Genomic DNA, 18,629 nt, shown 5'->3' with positions numbered 1-18,629 from the left:
AATGGGATTATTTACAGTGTATAGAGGTTTTTTTTTTCTAAATTAATTACACACAGTTGACATGGGTACATAATTTACTGTATAGCGCTCTACACACATAGTACTAACTGACTAAAGATCACACACCACGCACTTTTAGATGGTGGCTATGTGTATGATGTGATGTGAAATGGACTAACTTACTGATGGAGTTGAGAATCTTTACTGAATAAATTGTGTGTATATTCACATAAATTAACCAATATTGTGGAAAGCAAATTCCTTTTTACTTTTTTCATGCGCACATGATTTGGTAATCAAAGTTAATAGGAATCGCTTTTGACATAATTGGATAATTGAATATTCTCACAATTTATTGAGTGACGATTCTCAGCTCATTTAGTAAATTAGCCTCAAAGTGTCTATAGGTAGTTTTAGCATGTGACCAAAAAAATTGAGTCTAGAAAAGCAATTGTCTATGATCCTTTGATATGTATTTGATATATTGGACACTGTGTTGTTTCTGACTTCTTTGGGTGGCTTCTCGGAATGCCATGTACTCTCCACAGCCTCCAGCAAGCTCTCAAAAACCCCAGACTTCTGCCATGTACCCTCCACGTACCCCAGCACCATCTCAAAAGCCTCAGGCTCCTGCCAACTACCCTCTACAACCACCAGCAAATTCTCAAAGACCTCAGATTGCATATGTAAGTAAAATTAAACTCTGTTTACCTTTATCATGATATTTTTACCTAATTAGCTTTAATATGATGCAATTGCCAACAATGAAACCTATAAAATGATCCAAGTTAAATTTAATCTATTAGGCATTAAAGTTTAAACTAAGTGTACTTTTTAAATTCTATTTAATTTATGATTTAATTATTATCGTATTCTTTTAAATCACCAGTTGATTCTCAGATTTCAGTGTCATGTCCTTGGTATTAAAATTTCAGATGGAAATGGTGCCTATAGATAGTTAAAAGGAGATAGGCACAAACAGTATATTACTGAATAATGACATGTCGATGAAGTCTGATTGGATACACGAGACATTAACACAAAAAACTATTTGGAAAACAAGTCTCACTAATGTTTATCAGATTTCTCCAGCCACTATAGATGCAAAGAATGGCAAAACACATGCTGCTCTGGATTAGTACTTGTAAAGTGATAGTGGCCACTTTTGCAGGTTTTTATTTTCTTAACTTGGAGGTCCATCTGTCTTTATCAAAACACATGAAGACTTTGAAAGCAAGGATAATATTTTGTGAAAATGTAGGTTTTTCATTTTGTTTCCTAACCCAGGGTTCCAGCTTAAAGAAAAAACTAGGAGAAACAAGATTCTCCAAAAGAAGTCACCATAGAACATATACGTAAATGCAAAAATAATAATAATTTAATTTTAATCATAACAAAACCACCAATTATTCAAATTAATACAACACCAAAACAGTATTTAAACACATACATTCCATTCCAGCTCTCTAGAAGGTTCTGGGATCTGTCTTCTCTCCAAACAATATTTAGAAGGGTAATCCACTGACTAAAGCCAGTTATGAATGTATCAAAATTTGGCCAGTTTAGCAGGGACCAGACGAATTTTGATCCATCTATAGGGCAGGCTAGTTGTGCAGAAAAATAAATAAATGAATAAAGTCGCGCTATGGACTTCCCACTCTGTGTGTGGCTAAGACAAATGGAAATTAAAATAAAATTAAAGTTGCAAAAACTGCTGTGAATTATTGGACGTGAGATTTACAAGGGTTAGAGCTGCCTTTGCCTGAAATATAGTTTTGTATTGCAACACCTATAAATTAATTTTGTATATATTTTTACGAATAGACCTTTATAGGTTAAACACACATTGGGTTTTAGCGCCATAGCCCACTATCTAATTTTTTATAGTTGTGCAGAAGCTGATCTCTCATTTAACTTCTGTAGAACCAGTCTCTCAAACTTTGTTTTTGTTTTATCGGGGCTGCCAGCTATAGCCAGCAACAATTATCTTTGTATTCTGACAGTGGGGAACTCTGTCAGAATGTAATAGCTCTGCGGGAGGGATTCCACCATCAACAGGGGAATCAAATCATTTTTTTTTTCCCTTCAACCTGCTGGATCAATACAAAAAAAAAGCATCATCTATGGACTACCTAAGAATATGTACAAAAATATGACTGCATAAAAAAAAATGGTGTTCCATAAGGACTCTTTCACTGGGGTTGATTGGAGTCCAAGATTTGTCATACACTTGAAAATAACTATAAAAATGTTTCAAATATACATTTAAGTTACATGTAATTTACAACATGTTCTATTTTTATTTAATTTTAGGCATATCAGAAGCCAACCAATGTGGTTCCAGCCAGGCCACCATACCCATCAGTTCCACCACAGGTATGCTACTACTCTATTACTATAACCCAGGCTTGTCTGGTACTATCATGGAAATCAGAAAGATTGCTTTAATCACAACTTTTCAGTTGGGATTTCCATAGCACAATTCAGCTGTTCCCATGATTGGTTGTTGCATGGGACTGCCTATCCAGTGATGCAGAATATGCAGTGAAATAAGCAGTGCTGCCAATGCACACAAGCATAACTTTACAGCAAAATACCTACCTAGTATTTTAACCACTTTCAGACCGGACCATTTTGCTGGTAAATGACCAGAGGTCTTTTTACAATTTGGCACTGCGCTGCTTTAACTGGTAATTGCGCGGTCATGCAATGTTGTACCCAAACAAAATTTGCGTCCTTTTCTTCCCACAAATAGAGCTTTCTTTTGATGGTATTTGATTGCCTCTGCGATTTTTATTTTTTGCGATATAAACGTAAAAAGACCGCAAATTTTGAAAAAAAATGATATTTTCTACTTTTTGTTATTAGAAAAATCCAATAAACTCAATTTTAGTCATACATTTAGGCCAAAATGTATTCAGCCACATGTCTTTGGTAAAAAAAAAGTCAATAATTGTATATTTATTGGTTTGCGCAAAAGTTGTCACATCTACAAACTAAGGTACGTTTTCTGGAATTTACGCAGCTTTTAGTTTACGACTGCCTATCTCATTTCTTGAGGTGCTAAAATGACAGGGCAGTACAAAACCCCCCCAAATGACCCCATTTTGGAAAGTAGACCCCCTAAGGAAATTGATAAGAGGCATGTTGAGCCCATTGAATATTTTATTTTTTTGCCTCAAGCGATTGAATAATGACAAAAAAAAAATTTTTTTTTTTTTTTTACACAAAGTTGTCACTAAATGATATATTGCTCACACATGCTATGGGCGTATGTGAAATGACACCCCAAAATAAATTCTGCTGCTTCTCCTGAGTACGGGGATACCACATATGTGGGACTTTTTGGGAGCCTAGCCGCGTACAGGGCCCCGAAAACCAAGCACCGCCTTCAGGCTTTCTAAGGGCGTAAATTTTTGATTTCACGCCTCACTACCTATTACAGTTTTGAAGGCCATAAAATGCCAAGATGGCACAAAACCCCCACAAATGACCCCATTTTAGAAAGTAGACACCCCAAGCTATTTGCTGAGAGGCATGTTGAGTCCATGGAATATTTTATATTTTGCCACAAGTTGCGGGAAAATTACAAACTTTTTTTTTTTTTTTTTTTTTTTCACAAAGTTGTCACTAAATGATATATTGCTCATGCATGCCATGGGCATATGTGAAATGACACCCCAAAATAAATTCTGCTGCTTCTCCTGAGTACGGGGATACCACATATGTGGGACTTTTTGGGAGCCTAGCCGCGTACGGGGCCCCGAAAACCAAGCACCGCCTTCAGGCTTTCTAAGGGCGTAATTTTTTGAGTTCACTTCTCACTACCTATTACAGTTTTGAAGGCCATAAAATGCCAAGATGGCACAAAACCCCCACAAATGACCCCATTTTAGAAAGTAGACACCCCAAGCTATTTGCTGAGAGGCATGTTGAGTCCATGGAATATTTTATATTTTGCCACAAGTTGCGGGAAAATTACAAACTTTTTTTTTTTTTCACAAAGTTGTCACTAAATGATATATTGCTCACGCATGCCATGGGCATATGTGAAATGACACCCCAAAATAAATTCTGCTGCTTCTCCTGAGTACGGGGATACCACATATGTGGGACTTTTTGGGAGCCTAGCCGCGTACGGGGCCCCAAAAACCAAGCACCGCCTTCAGGCTTTCTAAGGGCGTTACAGTTTTGAAGGCCATAAAATGCCAAGATGGCACAAACCCCCCCCCCCCAAATGACCCCATTTTAGAAAGTAGACACCCCTAAATTTAGGGGTACACTAGTGAGACTAGGTAATAAATGGCGGGTGCCCTGAAACTATAAAAAAATAACTAACCAACCAGCGTCACCTGTAACAGTTATATGGTGATCACTGGTGAAAGGGTTAACTAGGGGGCAATCAGGGGGCTTTATGCGGTAGTATATGGGGGTCCCTGGCGCTATAAAAAGCTGCGGCGAACCTAAATACCTACCTGCCTAACTAGCGTCACCTGTGACACTAATACAGCGATCAGAAAAACGATCGCTTATTAGGCTGGGTTCACACTGGAGCGATGCGGGAACGCCACAAATGCGCGGCGGGTTCCCGCATCGCATGCCTCCCGGCGGCAGTTCACACTGCCCTATGCGAACTGCTGGGAGTGTCAGTGAAATGTTAATGACACCCCCAGATCAGTTCGCATATCGCAGTGCGATCTGCAAACTTGGATCGCATGGTGTGAACACCCATGCGATCCGATTCTGCTGCGGACCAAAAAAAGGGTCCCGTGCGAGTTTGCGGCGGGTGCGGCGGGTGCGATACGAATTCAGCCATACTATCTGTATAGCTGAACTCGAATCGCACAGAGATCGGATGTGATTTGCACTGCAGTGCGGTGCGAATCACATCCGTTCTCATAAACCGCTGCAATGTGAACCCAGCCTTAGTGACACTGGCGACGGGGGGTGATCACGGGGTTAAACCTTTATTGGGGGGGTTAGGGGGGTACCTTAGAACTAAAGGGGGCTAACCCTAACTGCCCTAACAGTTATTAGTCACAAATGACACCTGCCGGGTGATCAGGGGGTTAAACCTTTATTAGGTAATAAATGGCGGGTGCCCTGAAACTATAAAAAAATAACTAACCAACCAGCGTCACCTGTAACAGTTATATGGTGATCACTGGTGAAAGGGTTAACTAGGGGGCAATCAGGGGGCTTTATGCGGTAGTATATGGGGGTCCCTAGCGCTATAAAAAGCTGCGGCGAACCTAAATACCTACCTGCCTAACTAGCGTCACCTGTGACACTAATACGGCGATCAGAAAAATGATCGCTTATTAGGCTGGGTTCACACTGGAGCGATGCGGAAACGCCGCGAATCCGCGGCGGGTTCCCGCATCGCATGCCTCCCGGCGGCAGTTCACACTGCCCTATGCGAACTGCTGGGAGTGTCAGTGAAATGTTACTGACACCCCCAGATCAGTTCGCATATCGCAGTGCGATCTGCAAACTCGGATCGCATGGTGTGAACACCCATGCGATCCGATTCTGCTGCGGGCCAAAAAAAGGGTCCCGTGCGAATTTGCGGCGGGTGCGGCGGGTGTGGCGGGTGCGGCGGGTGCGGCGAATGGCTGAACTCGAATCGCACAGAGATCGGATGTGATTTGCACTGCAGTGCGGTGCGAATCACATTCGTTCTCATAAACCGCTGCAATGTGAACCCAGCCTTAGTGACACTGGCGACGGGGGGTGATCACGGGGTTAAACCTTTATTGGGGGGGTTAGGGGGGTACATTAGAACTAAAGGGGGCTAACCCTAACTGCCCTAACAGTTATTACAGTCACAAATGACACCAATGCAAAAAAAAAAAAAAAAAAAAAAAAATGACATTGGTGTCACTGTGACTGGGGGGCAGGGGTAATTGGGGGGGTGATCGGGGGGTAAAGGGGGGGTGTGAGTGTGCCTGGCATGTTCTACTGTGTGTGGGATGTGTTGGTGCAACTCACTGATCCGCTCTCCTCCGTGTCGGAACGAAAAATACCGACACGGAGGAGAGAATACATCACTTCCTCTCCTGTGTTTACATTACAGGAGAGGAAGTGATGTCACGGGGGATTTTCATTCGTCGGGAGCGATCGCGAGGGGGTGGCCATGAATGAATGGCCGTCCCCTCGTCCGGGATCGCTCCCGAACGAAAACCGACCGCCGCAGGCACCGGGCGGGGGCCCGATCGGGCCCCCGACCCGCGGGAGGCAAATCACGTACATGTACGTGCTTATGCCTGCCCGTGCCATTCTGCCGACGTACATCGGCGTGCGGCGGTCGGCAAGTGGTTAAAAAAAAAAACTTCTGGTTTTCATCTCCTTTTTTTTTTTTTTTTTACAAACATTTTTATTGTTTTTAAAGGGAAATAAAAAAAGAATAAAGTACAAATAATACAATACAATCATGTAAAATTGTACATCATAAAGTTGACATTCAGAGCATAAGACAAAAAAATAATTAAAACCAGGAACAATTTCGAAGCATACAGAAAAAGACATGAAAAAGGCATACACACAGGTATTCTCCTATAGCATAACGACTTTACATAGTCTTTAGTTTTGTGCCAGCAGAATGTGCCTATGGGTTTTCCAAGATTCCCACCTACGATCGAACAGGTGCATCCTATCTTGTAGAGTATACAAAATCCTTTCCATAATCATCACCATATCAATTCTGTCTTGGATGAAGGATAGGGGTACAACAGGGGACTTCCATTGACTGGTTTCCATTTTCATCCAAGGAAACATTACCTGAAATCACTCTGCTGCTCTTCTTATTCACACACATGTCAGGGGATGAATGATTTTATAACATTAAATTATACAAAACTACACTAAAACATTATCCATGGTGTATAAGAATCATAGGGGGCTATTTACGAAAGGAACATCCACTTTGCACTGCAAGTGCACTTGAAAGTGCACTAGGAAGTAAAGTCACTGTAGATCTGAGGGGGACATGCAAGGAAAATAAAAAACAGCATTTTAGCTTGCGCATGATTGGATAATAAAATCAGTAGAGCTTCCCCTCATTTCAGATCTACCCCTTAGATTTAAAGTGACTGCACTTCCAAGTGCACTTTCAGTGCACTTTCAAGTGCACTTGCAGTGCAAAGTGGAGTTGCCTTTCATAAATAACCCCCATAGTGTTACTTTTTACTAAAGGTGTAAGTTTGAGGCTAATGCCCATCCTCTAGAGATATACACAACATATTGATCTTCCCTTTGCTAAATTGAACCTATGGCACTTTTATTGTAATAGAAGATAGATGTAAGTAAGAGAAGTCAAGCTACTTGGTGTAGTACTCTCTCCAATCCAACTACAAAATATCATAAGGCTTATACATGCCTCTTCTAGAAGCTGTAAAGTGCAGGAGTCATGCTACCAATTTTTATCCAGGTGGTATAAAACCCCTTTTTGCCTAGCGCAAATATTCCCTGCTATGGACTATGGGGTGTTGAATGGGATGTGGCCAAAAGGGTACTTTTCCATATATATATATATATATATATATATATATATATATATATATATATATAGTGGCCCCAAGATTAAAGGCTTCTGGGAGTCTATTACTACCTTTTCCCTTTTCCATGCTGCGCCTTTCTCTTTCAGGATATACAAGTACAAAATTACCCTACATCTTTTTACTACGGCTAAGAGTCTGATTCCACAAACTTGGAAATGGCCACTCTGCCCTACTCCTACCGACTGAATTTGGCGGTGGACCAAATTATGGAAGCTGAAAGATGGGTCCACACTGATATCTGGGCAGGGTGGATCTGTTATTCATGTGACCTAATAGATTTGTGAGTTTCTGGTATTGTGGAGGCACGACTATCCTATTTATCCCTGTAGGCCATCGTATTAGAAAAGAACACTAACTAGTTTTTGGACGCACCTGAATAATATACCTCTAAACTTATATGTTATCATATGTTATATGTTATTATATGTTAAACTTATAAACTAAACATTTGACCATTTGTTTATGGTTTGTTTTCCCCCACCCCCTTTAATGTTTTTTTTCTCCTGTTCTTGTTTATTGTCTCCCTTTAATAATGCAGACATTTATGCTGATATTAATGTACCCACCTATACAGCCACAGAACCAGCAGTAATGGTGGGAGCTTAAGGGAAACTTTATGTGACCATTGTATACTGCTTGACTGTTTGCATGGAATTTTTTCCATGTGATTATTATAAAGTCAGATAATGTCAGACAACTATTTATATTTTGTAAGTTAGACCTTTTCAACCAGGGTTCCATCAAACCATAGGGTTCCTCAAGTGGTTGCTAAGGGTTCCATGAGCTTTTGCTGGTTGACTTCCCATTTGATCATGCCTGCTTAGTTAAGGGTCTGACGCCACTTGGCAACATCAGTGGCATAATCTTTTTTAGCTATTTGTAAGGGTGGCATCTCAACCACCACTGTAAATCTAGCCATATGCTTGTAGAATGTAGTTTCGAATTTTGCATTTAAGAGCTTTTGTTGGATTTCCTAATCTTTTGCGGGGTCCAATCAGCATTCGTTTTATTTTATTTTTTATTTTATTTTTTTCGTTCATAACAAAATTAGAAGGAATAGGATGGAAACATTTCTAAGAATTTCTAACAGTATATATTGTTTTCTTTGGGAAGGATCATTCAAAAATCAAACGCTAAAAGCAAACTATATTTTGTAAATAAGGTACATTTGAATGACATATTGTCAAGTCATTAACCTCCCTGGCGGTATGATTCAGTCTGGAATAAGGTGCTGAAAGCGGTACAATTATTTTGCATGGAAATCTGGCTTTTATTTTGTAGTCCTGTAATTCTTAGGAATAACGCTCTGAAATCTCTTCAAACCAGAGTCTAGCGGACATCCCGGGTATGATAAAGTTTATAATATAATAAAGAATAATAAAAATTATTCAATAATGTAATCAAATCCAAAAAAAAATGAAAAAGGGACATGTTTTGGTTGCTATGGACAATCTCCCAATTACAAGCAGTAAAAAACAGTATTTATAATATAAAAGTGCATGCAGGGCATTGCACAAACCACTAGGGACAAAGGGGGTGTGTATTTTTTACTACAGCACTGTAATCTGTAAGATTACAGTGCTGTGTGTGTTTTGTGTCTTTTTACATTTTTGAATTTGCCGCCGTTCTCCGCTCCCGTGCGCCGTAACGTCGCAGGGAACGGAGCTCGGCGGCATTCGGCACTGTGAATCGAGCGCAGGACGGCTCGATCACACAGCGCGGCGGACATCGCTGGATCCAGGGGACAAGGTAAGTAACGTTACCTGTGTCATCCCCTGCATCGAGCGGTGCAAGCCCGAGTCTGGCTCGGGGTTACCGCTATTGTAATGAAATTCCCAACCCGAGCCAGACTCGGGATTACCGCTGAGGAGGTTAAATGAGAACTGAGAATTTTTGTAAGAATGTTAGTACACATTTTTGTGCAAATGTTCATTTGAAAAACCACTAGTGGATGGCCAGCTCAAGGGGGGTATTCTTTCCACTGGCCACCAATGTAAGGGGCATTTTTCCCAGTGACTCCTTTTGAATTCGTTTTAGCAGAGGTTCCCCAAAACCTGAGAATTATATCACTTATTCAAGGGCTCCTTCAAGTGAGATAAAAAAAATTGAGAAAGGCTGCTCTAAGTATTAAAATAAATCAAGGTTTAAAGGGATACACAGAAGAATGTGTTAATGCTTGCAAAACATCATCCATCCATCAGATATCTTATTAATATTATTATTATTATACACAATTTATACAGCGCCATCCATCAGAAATCTTATTAATATTATCATTATTATACACAATTTATATAGTGCCAACAGTTTATGCAGTGCTTTACAATGTATAGGGGAGACAATACAATTACAGTACAGTTCAATACAAAAGGTACAGGAGGGTCCTGCTCGTAGAGCTTACATTCTAAAGGGAGGGGGTGGTGGTACAAAAGGTAAGAGCTGCTGAGAATGATTTGATGGGGGTGGCTCGGGGACAGTTGTTAGGTGGTTGTGGGATAGGCTTCTCTGAATAAATGAGTTTTCAGGGATCTCCTAAAAGTAGACAGGGTAGGGGCTGATCGGATATACTGGGGCAGGGAGTTCCAGAGGATGGGAGAGGCTCTGGAGAAGTCCTGAAGAGCAGGAGGTCCTGGGAGGAGCGGAGGGGACGATTTGGGCGATATCTGCAGATGAGGTTGGTGATGTAGATGGGGGCGATGTTGTGAATGGCCTTTTATGTTATGGTTAGCATTTTGAATTTTACACGGTGGGGTAGGGGAAGCCAGTGAAGGGATTGGCAGAGAGGAGCAGCAGTCACAGATCAGTATTAGTCTAGCAGCAGAAGTCATAATAGACTGAAGGGGGTATAGCCTGCTTAAGGGTAGGCCATTAAGGAGAAAGTTGAAGTAGTCAAGGCGGGAAACAATCAAGGAGTAAACAAGTTGCTTTGTGGTGTCATTAGTCAGGAAGGGTCGAATTCTGGAGATGTTGCGGAGGTTAAGGCGGCAGGATTTAGCCAGTGATTGGATATGGGGGCTAAAGGAGAGGTTAGAGTCAAACATTACACCCAGAACCCTGGCAGGTGTGGAGGGACCAATGGTTGTGGTGTTGATATTAATGGGGAAGTCACGGGGGGGACCGTGAAGGAGAAAATATAACAAGCTCAGTTTTAGAAAGATTGAGTTTGAGGAAGTGGTGTGACATCCATATCGATATGTCATTCAGTAAGTTTGAGATTCGTGAGGAGATCGAGGGGGTGAGTTGAGGAGTGGAGAGATAGATCTGGGTATCGTCGGCATAGAGGTGGTATTGGAAGCCATGGGAGGTTATCAACTGGCCCAGGGAAGTGGTATAGAGTGAGAATAGGAGAGGCCCAAGGATGGAGCCTTGGGGTACCCCAACAGAAAGAGGAAGAGGAGTGGAGGAGATGGAGTTGTAAGTGACACTGAAAGTGTGCTGAGATAGGTAGGAGGAGAACCAGGATAAAGCAGAATCACGGAGGCCAAGGGAGTGTAATTTGCATAGGAGGAGCAGGTGGTCAACTGTGTCAAAGGCAGCAGAGAGGTCTAAAAGTATGAGTATGGAGTAGTAGTAGTAGTTTCCAGTGATGTAAGTAAATCAGTTAAAATGTACGGAGTTACTTAACGCAGTTACTTTAGAGGGTAACAAGTAATCTAACTGATTACTCTTCCCCTCATGGTAACTCAGTTCCCACTACTTGGGCTGTGTTACCGCAATTACATCTACTGCACGGGAGGCCCGCCGTGGCCACGCTGCCTGGCCATTCGTTCTGCCACGGGGAGGGGGGCTTTCGCCCGCTGAGCTAAGAACAGGCTGAGACTCAGAGAGACTGTCTGGACACTGAAAAATGAAGTCAGCTGACCAGCTGACACATCGAGTGAAGGGGAGTGTCTCTCTCTCTCCCCATGAGGAAAGGCATCCCTGGAGGCATTCAAGTAAGTGACTGTCTAACGATTCGAATTGCAGTGCAATCGATCCATCCCAAGTCCTCCCACCACCTCTACTTCTTATTGATCCCATCCCTACCCACCCACCATCACTTCTACAACAGAGGTGATGGGGGAGATACGGTAGGGATGTGATCAGCGGTGGTGGGGGATGGGATCAGTAAGAGGCAGAGGTGGTGGTGGGAGAGGATGGCAACACCACCGCTGCCACCCCCCCCTAAGGAAAACCACTGCTGCCACCCCCCCAAGTACCACCGCTGCCACCCCTCCAAGTACTGTACACCACCACCACTGCCACCCCCCCAAAGTACACCACCACCACTGCCACCCCCCCAAGTACACCACCACCACTGCCACCCCCTCAAGTACCACCACTGCCACCCCTCAAGTACCACCGCTGCCACCCCTCAAGTACCACCACTGCCACCCCTCAATTACCACCGCTGCCACCCCCTCAAGTACCACTGCTGCCACCCCTGTCACAGTTAATTTGCTGAGTAACTAATTACTTTTCCAATGTAGTAGCTGAGTTACTAATGTAATTACTTTTTGGGAGAAGTAATTTGTAACTTAACTAATTACTTTTTTAAAGTAAGATGACCAACACTGGTAGTTTCAGTAGAATGTTGTGGGTGGAAGCCAGGCTGTAGGTGGTCGAGAAGGTTGTTTTCCGCGAGGTAGCGACTCATTCGGTCATGGAGAAGGTGTTCGATAAGCTTGGAGGCAAACAGAGCAGGGAAATGGGTCTTAAGTTATTCAAACAGGTGGGATCTAGTGAGGGTTTTTGGAGTATGGGGATAACCAGTGCATGTTTGAGCAGGGAAGGAAAGGTGCCAGAGGAGAGGGAGGGGTTGAAGATGCTGGTTAGGGAGTTTAAAATTATAGTGGGAAGGTGATCGCAGTAATTGAGAGGGGATAGGGTTCAGGGGACAGGTAGTGAGGTGGGCCATGGAGAGGAGCTTATCAACTTCATCTGTGGTAACTGGGCAAAAGGAGGAGAGTATTGAGTGTGGTGTTGGACCCGATGTGTTTCATAGGGGAGGAATTTGAATGTTGTATATCTCCTTGTGAATTGTGTGGGGCAGTGGGGGTGAAGTAAAGAATTAAGGGTAGAAAACAGTTGAGGAGTTTTGGATGAGAGGGCTTTGATGAGAGTGTTTTAATAGTTTTTTTTTTAGCAGTGTGGAGGCAGGAGTTGCATTTGAGAAGGGCAGATTTGTAGAGGGTAAAGTCTTGCAGGGATTTAGATTTACGCCATGCTCGCTCAAAAGCACAGCTTCGTCTCTTGAGACTTCTGGTGTCTGTTTGCCAGCAGTGGTGGAATTATAGGGGCCGCTGAGATCGCCAAGGCGGCTGGGCCCCATGCTGCAGGGGGCCTTGAGGGCCCCCCTGTATATCTGAAGGAGCGGGCGGCTGAGACCGAGCTCCTCGATCTTCAGCCGAAGTGTAATCGGCACTGTGCGGGGAGCTCGGCGTCATCACACTGCTTATAACTAAAGTGAAAGCAGTGTGTGCTCTTTGTCTCCCCCTACAGTGCAGTACCCGGCAGGAAGAGGTAAGATAAAGCACTGCCGTTTTTGAAAAGACTTTATGTGTGTGTGGATTTGTGTGTGTATGTGTATGTGTGTGTGTGTGTGTGTGTGTATGTGTGTGCATGTGTGTAGATGGCGAGCAGGCGGGGGGGCACACTGGGGGCATTCAAGGGCACACTAGCAGCATTTGATGGCACACTGGCAGCGTTTAATGGCACAGTGGCTGCAATTGATGGCACAGTTGTAGCATTTGAGGGCACAGTGGCAGCGTTAAATGGACACAGTGGCAGCGTTTGGCACAGTGGCTGCAAATGATGGCACAGTGGCTGCAAATGATGGCACAGTGGCAGCGTTTGATGGCACAGTGGCAGTATTTGAGGGCACAGTGGCAGCGTTAAATGGGCACAGTGGCAGCGTTAAATGGGCACAGTGGCAGCGTTAAATGGGCACAGTGGCTGCAAATGATGGCACAGTGGCAGCGTTTGATGGCACAGTGGCAGTATTTGAGGGCACAGTGGCAGCGTTAAATGGGCACAGTGGCTGCAGTTGATGGCACAGTGGCAGTGTTTGATGGCACAGTGACAGCTTTTGATGGCACAGTGGCTGCAATTGATGGCACAGTTGTAGCATTTGAGGGCACAGTGGCAGCGTTAAATGGGCACAGTGGCTGCAATTGATGGCACAGTGGCAGTGTTTGATGGCACAGTGGCAGCATTTGAGGGCACAATGGCAGCATTAAATGGGCACAGTGGCAGCGTTAAATGACCACAGTGGCAGTGTTAAATTGGCACGTGGCAGTGTTTGATGGCACGGTGGCAGCGTTTGATGGCACAGTGGCTGCAATTGATGGCACAATGACAGCGTTTGATGGCACAGTGGCAGCGTTTGTTGGGCACAGTAGCAGCGTTTGGGTACAGTGGCTGCAATTGATTGCACAGTGGCTGCATTTGAGGGTACCGTGGCTTCGTCCTAGTCCGCAGGTCCTGCCTCGCAGACTAGGCCGAAGCCACGGCCTCACCTAAAAACTCCTACACGCAGCTCCTCAGGACCGGTGTGGTGTCAGCACTGATCCTGGTGAAAAAATAAATATCTAAAAAAAACTATTTGCTGAAAATCGATTTGACCTCTCAACTCAATTCAAGATTCAAATCGATTTTTTTCCCCAGCCCTACCCCATATGTGTACAATCAGAACTGTTTTTTTTTTTACTTGCTTGTTCAAAGTAGCAGCAAAAAAATGCTATTCCTCTGAAAAGCGATCTGAGCACAGACATTTGACAGCTGGTAAAGGGGCAATATGTTGCCTCCTGACCACCTGTTTTAATCCCTTAGAGCCCGTTCACACTGAGGTAGCACGACTTGCAGCGCGACTGCCTCAGGCGACCGGGATCCGACTTCAGCGGCGACTTGTGAAATGACTTCTGTATAGAAGTCAATGCAAGTCGCCCCAAAAGTCGTACAGGAACCTTTTTCTAAGTCGGAGCGACTTGAGTCGCTCCGATTAGAACGGTTCCACTGCATAGAGTGGGACGCGACTTGTCAGGCGGCTAAGTCGCCTGACGGGTCGCCCCTGTGTGAACCGACCCTAAATGTGATTGTAAAGATTTGCTTTTTTTTTTTTAATAACAAACATGTTATACTTACCTTCACTGTGCAGTTAGTTTTGCACGGAGTGGCCCCGAACCTTGTATTCTGTGGTCCCACGGTGGCTCTCGTGGCTCCTCCTCTTATCAGACAACCCCCTAGAAGCGCTCTCCAGTGGGAGCCAATGGCTGAGCTGCTATCAATCTATCCAATCAGTAGCCGAGAACCCCGGGCAAAGGAAGAGCGCATCTCCACCTAGTAAAGTTCCAGGGCTCAGGTAAGTAAAACGGGGGGCCTTCATGGTTTCTTGTATCGGGGCCCTGAAGGTTCTAGTTACGCCACTGGTTGCCAGGGTTGTGGCAGATGGGGTCTGGTTCTGCGTGTAGAAAGAGGAGCAAGTATGTCTAGGGAGGATGACAACGTGGTGTTGTAGATGGAAGTAATTAGGTCTGGGCAGTACAGGGGTGCGATTTTGTTATAAAGACTATCAGTAGCAGAGTGAAGAAGGAAAGGGTTGAGGTTGTGAAGGTTTCTGCGGGTAGTGGTTTGTGGGTTGGCAGTATAGGCTGTAGGAGACAAGGAGAGTGTGAAATGGATAAGGTTGTGATCAGAGAGAGGAAAGGGTGTGTTAAAGAGATTACAAGTTCAGTGATGGGAGAATACGAGGTCGAGAGTGTTGCCGTTGGAGTGAGTGTTGGTTTGTGTCCATTGTATTAGGTTAAAAGAGGAGGTTAGGTTGAATAGTTTAGAAGTGGTAGCAGTATTAACATTGATTGGAATGTTAAAGTCACCTAGGATGATAGCAGGCACTTCAGATGAGAGAAAGTAGGGTAGCCATGCAGAGAAGTCATCCAGATGACTATAGTGCCTGATTGGTTTTTAAAAGTATAAAATGGCTAACCAATTCACTTAAAGCAATATTAAAGTATTTTTTTTGTTTTCTAAAATAACAAACCTGTTAAACATACCTGCTCTGCATAGCAGTTTTTCACAGAGCAGTCCTGATCCTCCTCTTCTCCGGTCTCACTCCAGCACTCCTGGCCTTTCCCTCCTGCTGGGTGCCCTCACAACAAGTAGCTTGGGGGCACCCAAGCAGGCGCACTCCCGATCTCCGACTCTGTGTGTCCATTCACACACAAAGCCATGGTTTAGGCCCCGCCCCCTCCATCTCCTGATTGGCTCAATGGCTGTGATGCCAAAAGTCAATCAGAAGTGCCAGTCCCCAGACAGCCAAGGTTCTCGTGGACATCGCTGCACGCATACGTTTTTTTTTCCTTCATGCACAGAATGCATAGAAACCTTGTGCCTTTACAATTACTTTAGAGCACAGACACAAAGCAGTTCTGAGTGAGTTCTTTAATTACAGATGAATCTCAGGTATACTCTATATTACCAAAAGTATTAGGACACCTGCCTTTACACGCACATTAACTTTAATGGCCTTCCAGTCTTAGTCCGTAGGGTTCAAAATTGAGTTGGCCCACCCTTTGAAGCTGTAACAGTTTCAACTCTTCTGGGAAGGCTGTCCACAATATTTAGGAGTGTGTCTATGAAATTGATAAGACCAATCACCTGGTGGGTATCTGTCCCCGTTCCTAATAAGGGCTAATCAGGTGCATGCATGAGGTGAAATACCACACTGAGCCTGTGTTCAGATACGTGATAATTCTTTATTTTTCCTGCTTACACAGGGTTTTTATAACTGAGTTTTATAAGTGAGCGAGGGAGTACAGCACTAGCATAGCGTCATGTAGTAACTAGTAGCTTGATTGGTCATGTCCATATAAGGTGAGCTTCTTCCAACCCCTTGGATGTCATCATCTTGGGTGCAGCCTCTCTGTAGGCGCCATCTTAGTTATGCATTCTTTCATTCAATGGGAGGGGGTGCTGCTGGCGGCCATTTTAAGTAAGGAATTAAAGAAACACTTTGTAGCTGTGAAAAGAAGTAAGCTGACTGGTATGCAAGCTAAGCCAGGGATGCAAAGGGTTAATAATAAAAGTCTGCTGTTGTACTGAAACATGATACGCGCAGTGAGAGAAATTGAGAGCAGCCAGGTTTTTAACATGTACACAAGCAGACAGAAAAATAGACATTTTATATACATAGTAAAATATGCATTTTACCTAATCTACCACATCTATGGGAATGTTTGACCATTCTTGTACCTTGCACTGGTCCAAATCATTTGGTGGAGGGGGGATTATGGTGTGGGGTTGTCTTTCAGGGGTTGGGCTTAGTCCCTTAGTTTCAGTGAAGGGAACTCTTAAGGTCATCAGCATACCAAGCACATTTTAGACAATTTGATGCTCCCAACTTTGTGGGAACAGTTTGGGGATGGCCCCTTCCTGTTCCAACATGACTGTGCACCAGCGCACAAATCAAGGTCCATAAAGACATGGATGAGTGAGTCTGGGGTGGAGGAACTTGACTGCCCTTCACAGAGTCCTGACCTCAATTTGATAGAACACCTTTAGGGTGAATTAGAGTGGAGACCGCAAACCAGGTTTTCTCATCCAACATCAGTGCCTGACCTCACAAATGCTCTTCTGGAAGAATGGTTAAACATTCCCATAGAGACACTCCTAAACCTGGTGGGCAGCCTTCCCAGAAGAGTTGAAGCTGTTATAGCTGCAAAGGATGGGCCAAACTAATATTGATATTACAATATGTGTATATTTTATAGCTTGTATACGATTCTTTTATATATACATATTGCTAATTTTTATTTTTGTTCTTTTTGATTGATGCGTATGTTCACACTTTTAGTAGATGAAACTGCACGTTTTTTACCTGAAGATTAGCCAAACGGCCAAAACATGTAGAATTTCGAATGTGGATACAGTGCAACAATATTACCAATAAAGTGTTCTCACACACAATGGTTGCATTGTATACATTGGTTTTATGATACTGTTTAAATAAAACATTATACATTTTTATAATTACTGTCTATGCATTCATACTTCAGTGCACCCATAAAGTCCCATATCTCCCAATTTTTTGTTTCATGTGTTTGTAAAACAAGTCTCACTAATCTTTATCAGAATCCTCCAGCCACTATAGATGCAAAGAATGGCAAAACACATGCTGCTCTGGATTAGAAGTACCAGTACTTGCAAAGTGATAGTGGCCACTTTTTCAGGATTTTATTTTCTTAACCTGGAGGTCCTTCTGTCTTTATAAAAACATTAAAACTTTGAAAGCAAGGATAATATTTGGTGAAAATTGTAGGTTTTTCATTTTGTTTCCTAACCCAGGGTTCCAGCTTGCTAGAGGGTTCTGGGATCTGTCTTCCCTCCAAACAGTATTTAGAAGGGTAATCCACTAACTAAAGCCAGTTATGAATGGATCGAAATCTGGCCAGGTCAGCAATGACCAGACAAATTTTGATCCATCTATGGGCGGGCTGGTAGTGCAGAAGCCAATCGCTCAAAAAACATCTGTAAAAACCAGTCTGCCAGGTTTTTTTTGTTTTATCAGTGCTACCAGCTATAGCCAGAAACAATTATCTTTGTATTTTGACAGTGGGGAACTCCCCCCGCTGTCAATATGCAATAGCTCTGCGGGAGGGATTCCACCATCAACAGGGGAATCAATATATTTTTTTTCCTTCAAACTGCTGCTTGATTGCAAAAAAATGCATCACCTATGGCCTGCCTAAGAATATGTACAAAAATACCACTGCATAAAAAAATGCTGTTCAACAAGGACTCTTTCACGGGGGTTGATTGGAGTCCAAGATGTGTCATAAACTTGAAAGTAACTATAAAAATGTTTCAAATATACAGTAGGTTTAAGTTCCATCTAATTCATAATGTTCTATTTTTGTTTCATTTTAGGCATATCAGAAGCCAACCAATGTGGTTCCAGCCAGGCCAACATACCCATCAGTTCCACCACAGGTATGCTACTACTCTATTACCATACTCCAGGCCTGTCTGGTACTATCTTGGAAATCAGGATTGCTTTAATCACAACTTTTCAAAGACATGGATGAGCCAGTCAAG

The 18,629-nt window shown here is 43.3% G+C and overlaps 1 protein-coding gene across 5 annotated transcripts in view; it reads left to right on the top strand.

The window, feature by feature from the left end:
* Positions 1-18,629, top strand: part of LOC143960809 (zinc metalloproteinase-disintegrin-like VAP1) — a 295,153-nt gene that overhangs the window by 95,212 nt on the left and 181,312 nt on the right. For 2 of the 5 annotated variants that reach the window (XM_077469726.1, XM_077469727.1), the window contains exons 21-23: positions 549-686; positions 2,314-2,376; positions 18,462-18,524. In XM_077469726.1, coding sequence (XP_077325852.1) covers positions 549-686; positions 2,314-2,376; positions 18,462-18,524 — 264 coding nt within the window. The remainder of the gene's footprint in view (positions 1-548; positions 687-2,313; positions 2,377-18,461; positions 18,525-18,629) is intronic. The other 3 variants (XM_077469729.1, XM_077469730.1, XM_077469728.1) reach the window with 2 other exon arrangements.

The sequence above is a fragment of the Lithobates pipiens genome, unplaced genomic scaffold, assembly GCF_037356315.1.
Source record: "Lithobates pipiens isolate NorthernLeopardFrog02 unplaced genomic scaffold, aLitPip1_a1.2 Scaffold_8, whole genome shotgun sequence".
Lineage (NCBI taxonomy): Eukaryota > Metazoa > Chordata > Amphibia > Anura > Ranidae > Lithobates > Lithobates pipiens.
The sequence above is the reverse complement of the archived record's forward strand: the minus strand, read 5'-3'. Positions and strand labels throughout refer to the sequence as shown.